Raw genomic sequence first — 9,802 nt, 5'->3', positions numbered from 1 at the left:
TTTGTTCTGGTCACTGCCCAGATACAGGCAACAGAAGGATTTGTCTTTGTCCCACACACACACACACACACACACACACACACACACTTAAATTGTTTTTGACAGTGGCCCCATTCACATTGCTTTTCAAGGTGTGAATCTTGCGCTGATATTCCGCTGTGCTTTGTCTGATCTGACTGCAATAAATGGATCAGGGGGATGCTATGCTGTGCTGAGTCATATTTCCAGTCAGCTCCTTTGTTGTCCTGTCTCTGTACGAGTAGATTAGTCGTTGTCCAGCTCTGCAGCTCTGGGTGTCTGTAGAGGGCCACGTTTACAAAATGTTATCGTCTCCTCCATGTTGTTCGTGAATGTCTGGACAGCAGCAACATTAAGATCATGATTTCAGTGTGAATGTCAACGTTTACAGGCTTTCACAACCAGCAGTTATTCCAGCCAAATTACATGTTTATGTTCAAGGCCCAATTGTGGACTTAGAAGTTACACCTCCTGTCTCTTGTCTCTATTACAATGTCACACTGTTTCCTGCTTTGCTGATAGACAGGAGAGGACGTCAAGGTTGGATGGATGGTTCAACAAAATGTCTGACTTTCACAGTGTGAGATCACTTTAAATGTTTCTTTTAAAAGAGGACATCGCACTCTAATCTCACACACAGCCGTCAGAGTCGTGGTTTTTTACAAGGAAGACGAATTCTGCTGCATTGATTTTGTTCTTTTGAAAGCGTCCATTGTCCCTTGTTTTCCCTCTGCACTTATTTCCTCATAATCAGTTAGTAATTTATCCATGTGAATCAGTAATTATTAATCTTTAGGATCTACATATAGCCCAGACAGAGCATCCAGACTGACATCAGGAAGCATCCGCTCACTTCATCAGAAATCTGACAATGAAGGTAAGTTACACATCTGACTAACATGATGTTTTTGAAGGAGAAGCGTGTAACATATTTAAAATAACTCAGTTTTTCTCACTATGTTGAGCTCTCAAGGCCAAGATGCTGTTCAAAGTACATGATAAAATGTTTTGCATCAGCCTTTAAACCATTAGTATGAGGTTTGGAGATGACAATATGTCAATTGAAAAATATAATGATAAACCTTTCATTGAATTGATATACTTGATTGGTACTTTATTTCTAGTGTACAGTATTTCTCTGATCATAAATGTCAGCTGACATTTATCGTTTACAGCGAGCAAATTTTGTTACTTCCAACCAGTCAGCAAAGCGTTATTATTGGAGATGTAATGATACCAAACACTCACGGTACAATATCATCATCTCAAATAGTCCATGATATGATGTTTATCACAATATCTAAAAACTATGAACAGTGGCTTGAAAAGGGTGTACAACATTTATTTTTGGGCAAAATGTCTGAAAATGTACTTGTTTTTTGTTCATTTATTTAAAGACCACATGTCCCATCTGATTACACTTACCTTACATTTTTGGTTATGTTAAAGGTTTTTATAAAATATTTTTCTCAGTCTTTCTTCAGCACATGTAGCAGATTGATAACACAAAAACACAGGAGATTGTCTCCTATTGAATTTAATCAGGTTTGTTAATAGTGTAAATGAATGACATTTGCACCACCATATTGTTGCTAACGTTGAAATTATTTTAAAAAAAGTTTCAAAACAAGTTATGATGCAACCCTGTAAATCTTTCCTCTTGAGTGTAGAAACATTAAATAGATGTAAAATTAATTTAATGTCAGCTGTGAAACATTTTATCTTATGTAACAGAAAAAAACACAGTCACACCAGAGACATGTAAGACCTTGACTCCATGAAGTGGAGGAGACAACACTTTTACATTTGCCATCCAATCAAAAACATTATTACCACTCAGTGTACACTCTCAGTAACAGGTCATAATATGCAGGTTTACAGCACACACAATTCTCCAACACACATTACTGCAGCTGTCTGCGGCTATTTTATGCCATTTGAAAGTCCTCACTTATTTCACCTTTGTCTCCCTTTCTCTCTCTCTCTCTCTCTGTGTGTGCGTGTGTGTGTCAGATTGTGTTGATGGGAACAACCTGGGAAGCAAAACTATATATCACAGATAACAACGCAAATGATGTATAATCTGTCTACTCATTTCTGGATGTGCAACAGTTAGTTTGTACCATAAAGTGCTTGGTAATATATCTGGTATATGTGGGGTGGTCACTCACTAAATCATGTTATTTAATCCATTTGTATTCTACTTTTTTCTCTTTGCGTTTTTTTTAATCGCTCCCTGCTAATAAAGTCATCCACGCCAGAGTTTCATCAACTGAAAGCTTCGTATGAAATTTGGAGATAAATGTGAAAATATCTTCTATCTGAAATGAGATCATGCCCTGTCTTCATAGATCTTTGAAGTGATGTCATCAGTGTGATTTTTACTTCAAAATAAAAGACTCTTGTCACACAGTAACACCAGTTACTCCACTCCAAGATCATATATTCTTTCAATATATATATTTTAAATATTTCTTTCTAAATTAATTTTTTCATGTCATCATATATTTGATAGTCATGTTTACATGATATTGCATTTCAAATGTTCATAAAACATAGTTTGAACTCAAAACACAACACTTTCCTTCCCGTGGTGCTTGGAATGCTAAATAACTGATAAAAAAAACATATATTGACAAATTGATGGCCCAAGTGGTAGTAATTATTCAAATAACCTGTTGATTTATTATAAATATGAAAAAAACCCAACAACTTTAAGACTCAGTGTTTCAGGCATTATTTCTCTATAAAAGTTAGGGGCAGACAAACACAAGTATCCATAGAATGACCCTTTGTTTTACTTTTTACATGATGCACGTCTGCATTCCTTCAATAGTAAAATAAAAGAAGTTGGCCATGAGCTACACTTGTGCAAAAAGTAGCCATGAATCATTTTTGGCAATTAATAACTGGACGACATAGAGCTGCAAAACAATTCAGTAGCCAGAAGCAATCACTCCCTCCCTCTGGTTTTCCAACAGATGACAAGGCCCACAAAAATCTCTGACTGTGCGCAAACGGGGTTCGGATAGTACGCGGCAAATATTGTTGAAAGCATTCCTGAAGTACAGATCTTACATACACACAGCACAGGGTAGACTCAACTGGTGGACAGATGCGATTTGCAGACACCAGTGCATCAGCTGTGAAATCAGGACACGTCACCTGAGGGCCGAGTGCATGATGTATAGTGTTTCCAATAATATTCAAATCTTACTCAGATCTCCTCTGTACAGCTGCTGTCGGTCATCCTCCTCCTCCTCCTGGCTCCAATGCTGACCAGCTGTATGTATTTCATCCTACCGGTGGATTGCGATGACATCTATGATAATAACAATAGCCAACCTAGTGGAGTGTACACCATCTATCCCACCATCAGACCCACAGTTGTTGTCCAGGTACACTTCATCCACTGCGGGACACAGATCGACTTTTAGATGCTAAAATTGTTGGTTGTTATTCAGACAGAAACATTCTCTCGTATAGAACAGACACAAGAAGTCATAGTTGTAGCACCAGTGGCATTTATAGTTAATTAATAGACTGCAGTGTATTAAGTATTTGCATAATTTACTAATGACTGTGTTTCTGTTTAGGTGTTCTGTGACATGGAAACATTAGGAGGACGATGGACAGTGAGGACTTTTACTCAAGTCAACATTATCAAGTCACAACAGGGTTTTTTTTTTATATGAACACTTCCTGTTGGACCTTCACAATAAATCAAATACCAGTAAAACTCTGTGGAAACCTGAGCTGTCAGGTGTGTCGTGTGTTGGTCCCTCCAGGTGTTCCAGAGGAGGATGGACGGCTCGGTGAACTTCTACAGGCCCTGGGATCAATACAAGATGGGCTTTGGGAGCGCTGCTGGAGAGTACTGGCTCGGTGAGAGACGGAACCAAACCAACCATCATGTGACCTCATGACTCTCTGTTAATATGTGTTCATGTTGATTTCAGGTCTTGAGAATCTCTTCCGACTCACTGTGGACAAAAAGTACGAGCTGCTGGTCGACATGGAGGACTTTGAGGGAAACGAGGTGTTCGCTCATTACTCCTCATTCTCCGTCGATCCAGAGTCCACTGGATACACACTGCATGTATCTGGATTCACTGATGGAGGGGCAGGTGAGTTAGCAACACAAATCAATTTATTTATGTAGCTCTAAATCACCAAAAAAGTTATCTCATGACACTTTTCTTATGGAGCAGGTCTAGCCGAGACTCTTGAATTTACAGACTCAATAATTCCCCATGAGTAGGTACCTCAGATCTAGACTGGATGGCCAGAGAAGGGGGGGACATGATATAATAATTGGAATATTGGAATAATACCAAGGCCCAACAGTCCTCTTTTGTACTTACTCATAGATATCAGCCACCTAAATCCATCCCTTTATCCGAATCCACACGAAAAGACATTCTAATCTGGGCTGAGATCCATCTTCCATCCATGTTTACTGGAAATCTGTTCAGTAGTTTGTGTAGCCAGCTGACAAATCAACCAATCAATGAAAGAACCAACCTAAACCAGTGTGATGCGGTATTTCTTATGGATGATTGTATGGCTTAGGCAGTTTGGTCAAGAAGTGTGCACCTATTCACAGTTGCAAGTGTGGGGTCTGATGGCTCATGGTATCCTGGCATGATTTGGTGGTAAGGTAAGGTAACTTTATTTGTACCGAGGGTAGATTTGGTATTCCTATGCTGTTGTGGGGTGCCTGCATGGGCTCCTCTTTGGTCCACAGGAGGTTCTTGTGGGGCTTCAGGGTGTGTTGGGTCTTGGTCCTGCTGCAGTTAAGAGGTGTCGTCTGAGTTTCTTTCAACCTGGGGCCTGGGATGTATTGGGGGTTCCTGGTCTCATAGGTTTTTCTCCGCAGTCAGCTGGCCTCGGCCCTACTGGGCATTTGCAGATGCACTTGGGGCACTGCGGGTCGTGCTGGGTTGTCATAGGTCATTCGGTTTGCATGGACTTGTGGAGTCTGTGACAGCTCATGTACGTGCTAGCTGCTGGGATGCCCTGAGATTTGCTTGTACTTCTCAGGGATTTGGCTTCTTGCCCAGGATAGGTGCTGGGCGGTAGCATTCTTGCTGGTGGTTTCAGAGGTTTTGACTCCACTGTGTGGTCCTTTTTTAATTCTAATCAATTATAAAATTCTAATTAAGTATTTCGTGATTCATTCAGTTCCCAAGATCCTGTTTTTAGTGATTGCTGTTTGTTTGTCAGGGGTTGGGTGGGAGGTATTGTTTTTATTGTTCTCATAGCGTGAGAAGCACTTCGTGTTATTTTGCCGCATCAAAACTGCTACACAAATAAACTTTGTTTGATTAACTGACTAAGGACTGGCCATGTATTCAATAATGTAGGTTGTCTTTATGCTAATTTTTAACTTTGTGTTTTGCAGGTTTCTGATGTGTGCGTCTCAGGGACCTTTGTAGTTAATCTGAACTCACAGACTTCACGTTTATACATTGCAGTAGTAGCAGCTGATGTACCAGTTGCATTTGAGGGGTGGTTACAGAGTATCAGTACCTGTCATCAGAACCCAGCCCAGTCACTCCATTCTGTGTACAAATAACAGAAAACTACACTTTCAAAATGTGTGCAGTGCATATGCCAAAGTACAAATTTGCGTGCCAGTGATAAGTAATCCTTCCCGTTAATCCTGTGGACAGCGGATGCATTTAGATACCAAGCATTAGGAGCAAGAAAGTCTGAATAGGGTGGAGGTTAGGGTTGACGTCCATAAGTCTATGAATGTAGCTCTAGCCCTTTAATGTAATTTAACATACTGATTTTAATCTAAATTATGATCTTTTTCATTTTAACCCCTACCTAACCAAGTAGTTTTGGTGTCTAAGCCTAATGAAACCAGAACTGTTTCACAATGTTAAAGTTAAAGTTTTTTTTCACAATGTGAGTATAAGCAGAGTGTTCCTGGAAAACAGCAAAACTAAGAAATACAGTTTAATTTGTGTCACTATTTTTTGTATCGTCATTTTTTTCTACATGTTGGGTTTTCTCTAGGAGACTCCCTGAGTTATCACGATAGAATGAGTTTCTCAACTTTTGACAAAGACCAGGACTCTTGGAATGGAAACTGTGCCAGAAAACACCTGGGGGCATTCTGGTACCGTGATTGTCATGAAGTAAATCCAAATGGGGTTTATCGTTGGGGGGCTGATAAAACTCTCTATGCCATTGGAGTGGAGTGGAAACGTTGGAAGGGCTATGACTACTCCCTGAAGAGCATCAGCATGAAGATCCGTCCTGTGCAGTAGATCTCCAGGACCATCGTACAGCAGAATATCATCAGTTGATCTCTTTAGTGATTTCTATATTAATCATTAAGGATTTAATTTCACTAGGCACCAGCAAAGTCAACTAGCATAAGAAAAAACAAAAAATGTTTTAACCTTTCTTTTGTAATATCATAAATCCATATACATAAATCCATATATACATTACCAAGACATTTCAGGATAAACAAACAGATGCTGAATCAAAAGCAAAGACATCACCAGCGAAAACGTTTGCTTACTTCACTTGGACTGCTGCCAGAGAGAGTAGGGCCTATAATCTTTCAAAGAATAAAGATGTATGTGGAGTCTGATAGTAGTAAGAGGAAAAAATAACACAAAAATAAACACAATGTTTGGTGGAGGTTTGAACCCCAAATCATAATCTGCTTTACGGTGACAATACATGAGAAGCTGAGCTTGGCATTGGCGAGCCAGCTAGGAGGGCAGCATCCCAGCACCTGTGCTTACTGAGGGAGACAGGAGATTGAAACCAAATTGAAAAAAGGCAAACAGAAACTTGAGTATACATTTTTTTATTTTGTCCAACCAGATAGGGCAAGGAGATGATAGGTTCATTGATTGACATGGGTAACCTAGACTATATTTGTAATTGTACTGTTACTTAACTAGAAGGCAGAGACGACCAATATGTGAAATCCTAATGTGAATCATTATCTGCTGTTCAGTCGCAATAAATGATAAATTGAGCAAAAATGATGGGATTTGATGTCTTCACTTTGTCTCCTGTGTTTATGTCTGGATTCTCACTAACTCACTAACCAACTAACTAGCTTTGTACATTCTGAGATCGTGAGATTGTTTTGATAATCACCTGATCACCCTAATTGGCTCGTAAAATTAAAAAAAAGTCAATAATGAAAGGAGGTGGTAGCTTAACTGCTCACTTCAGCATGACAGGGTACGTCAGTCACGTTTGTTTCTAGCAGCTCTTTCAAACACTGACTAGCTAAAGTAAAATGTTCTTTAAGACACTGAGGTGATTAACAAAATAATCAGATTTTATTTTTTCATCAAAATCCATACATTATTCCTTGAGAAATCACCAAACAATTCCAAAAATCTCCCAATGTTAAAGTTAGTGAGGAAAAATTCCTGGATCCATTGCTTTATCTGGGTTAACCCATGAAGTTAATGGGGCCAATTCTAGGCCAGCAGCCATCCAGGATCCAACCTCAATGGAAGTTTGTTTTTGACAGTTACAACCCTACATTATTTTGTTTTCTTGTGTAAATTGTAGTTTTGTTCTCAGAGTTTTAGGACTTAATCTTGCAAATTTGAAATATGACAACATAAATCTCGTCTGTTTCATCATCCAAGCTTCACTGAAACTCTCTCACATCTTCAGTTTAACACGAGACCACAAAACCACAGACACATTTGACAGGTGAAACATTTTTACACTTTATATCTCCGTCATAGCGAGCTGTCAAGACATTAGGTAAATCTGCCTCAGCAGCAGCTCCAGTTACACAGTGTGTGCTGTTAATGTTGGTTAATAATGTATTAATGAAAAAGTCTTCAGCAGATCATCAGCGAGACATTCAGCTACCACTTGACATTTTGTTAAATCTGTTTATAAACCAACAGTCGTGTACATTAACAGTTTAATGACGGAGGATAAAATCCACCGTCCTCTGAGGAAAAGTCTGAAAATAACTGTAATGAAGCGAAGAAGAGACGGAGACAGTGAACTCAACACAGACACTCCACTGTCCTGATGTTACTACAGACAGTGAACTCAACACAGACAGTCCACTGTCCTGATGTTACTACAGACAGTGAACTCAACACAAGGATCCACTGTCCTGATGTTACTACAGACAGTGAACTCAACACAGAGCTCCACTGTCCTGATGTTACTACAGACAGTGAACTCAACACAAAGCTCCACTGTCCTGATGTTACTACAGACAGTGAACTCAACACAGAGCTCCACTGTCCTGATGTTACTACAGACAGTGAACTCAACACAGAGCTCCACTGTCCTGATGTTACTACAGACAGTGAACTCAACACAGACAGTCCACTGTCCTGATGTTACTACAGACAGTGAACTCAACACAAGGATCCACTGTCCTGATGTTACTACAGACAGTGAACTCAACACAGAGCTCCACTGTCCTGATGTTACTACAGACAGTGAACTCAACACAAAGCTCCACTGTCCTGATGTTACTACAGACAGTGAACTCAACACAGAGCTCCACTGTCCTGATGTTACTACAGACAGTGAACTCAACACAGAGCTCCACTGTCCTGATGTTACTACAGACAGTGAACTCACCACAGATGCTTCTTGTGATTCAGACACTTCACATAATTTCAAGGCAGTGTCAGATTGTTATTATTAAAATTATTTTTGTTGAGTTCTTCTTATTTCTGGAACAGAACCGTAACGTTCTGACTCCCGTCAGCTCTGTCATTGGTCACACGCTCATGACCTCTTCTCAGTTACATGTGTAACTCCAGTTCAGTGAATACAAAACACCAGAATAGACTGAATGTGTCATCACAGGTTAAAAAGGTGGATTTAGTATTCAGTTAGAAGCATTGCATACTAGCTAACCAGGCATTGCTGGCCTGATGTTCCACAGTGAGTGTGTTTTCAACACTGTTAACAGCTTGTTAGCTTCATCGCCACCATGTCAGTCAATAGCAGATTAGCTGGTCCAGTCCAAACATCAGCTAACGTCCCACGCTGATGTTGCAGATCTTGCAGCTGGGGTCTTTCTTGGCGTTGACGGTGGACTGACTCATTAGCTGGTGCCCGCTGATTCGCGTCACCGTCCCTAAAGACAGATCCACTGGCTCTGTGTAGATCAACTCTAGGATGACATCCTGAGCATGGCGGAAAGACAGCGAGCCGTCGTCCTCCTCAGCGCAGCTCAGGAAGCAGTTGTTGGACCTGTCCAGCGCCGGCAGCCTCCCTTTACAGAAGACGTCTCCTTTGGAGCCATCAGGAGCCAGAACCAGGATGGCGTAGTGGTACGACGTGTACATGCAGTAGAAATCCCCAAAGTAGATGTTGGTGTTCTGGTTGAAGAGGAGGTCTGCTTGGATCTGTGCAGAACAAACGCAGTGTCAGAATTAAAACCTCGGCCTCTAATCTAACAAAGTCTCTTCATGAAGTCAAAATTAAGGTTGGACTGTTTTTACCAGAAGCCTTCCAACAGCATCAGGCCCAACAATGACAAAGCTATTGTTTTGTAGGTGTTCTTTATGGTAGTGTTTCGTATAATTTCGTGAAAAATGATAAAAAGGATGTTGATGACTCATCTCGCACTCGGGGGCGTGTACTAATCTTTTGTCCAATAGCTGTCTTAGTTGCTGTTGCGGTTGGGTTTCTTTACGCAGTGATTTAGGGTGAAACTGGATCATTTTTCATGGAGAAAGTATTTTTCTGACATCCTCTGGCTGCTCGGCCTCGACCCTGGACAGATAGCTTTACCTGTTGCTATAGT

At 40.4% G+C, this 9,802-nt stretch overlaps 2 protein-coding genes across 3 annotated transcripts in view; one reads left to right on the top strand and one right to left on the bottom strand.

Moving 5' to 3' along the window:
- The first annotated feature begins 881 nt into the window (after nt 1-881).
- On the top strand, nt 882-6,340 carry LOC115571814 (microfibril-associated glycoprotein 4-like). The gene is made up of 6 exons (XM_030401432.1): nt 882-895; nt 3,255-3,416; nt 3,615-3,653; nt 3,807-3,903; nt 3,978-4,145; nt 6,046-6,340. The coding sequence occupies exons 1-6, from the start codon at nt 890-892 to the stop codon at nt 6,297-6,299; spliced, it is 726 nt and encodes a 241-aa protein (XP_030257292.1). The 5' UTR covers nt 882-889; the 3' UTR covers nt 6,300-6,340.
- Nucleotides 6,341-6,856: 516 nt separating this feature from the next.
- The window catches only part of LOC115571806 (phytanoyl-CoA hydroxylase-interacting protein-like), an 11,924-nt gene continuing 8,978 nt past the window's right edge, over nt 6,857-9,802 (bottom strand). For both annotated transcript variants that reach the window (XM_030401419.1, XM_030401418.1), the window contains exon 6: nt 6,857-9,401. In XM_030401419.1, the coding sequence (XP_030257279.1) occupies nt 9,027-9,401 (375 nt within the window). In that variant the 3' untranslated portion in view covers nt 6,857-9,026. The remainder of the gene's footprint in view (nt 9,402-9,802) is intronic.

Source organism: Sparus aurata, chromosome 20, assembly GCF_900880675.1.
Source record: "Sparus aurata chromosome 20, fSpaAur1.1, whole genome shotgun sequence".
Classification (NCBI taxonomy): domain Eukaryota; kingdom Metazoa; phylum Chordata; class Actinopteri; order Spariformes; family Sparidae; genus Sparus; species Sparus aurata.
This window is presented reverse-complemented; position numbering and strand designations above follow the sequence as displayed.

Excerpts from the sequence above, each read along its gene's own strand:
- LOC115571814 (XM_030401432.1), top strand. Across the intron at positions 3,417-3,614 it reads GACCCACAGTTGTTGTCCAG|GTGTTCTGTGACATGGAAAC; the intron begins GTACACTTCATC and ends GTTTCTGTTTAG. Across the intron at positions 3,654-3,806 it reads CATTAGGAGGACGATGGACA|GTGTTCCAGAGGAGGATGGA; the intron begins GTGAGGACTTTT and ends TGGTCCCTCCAG.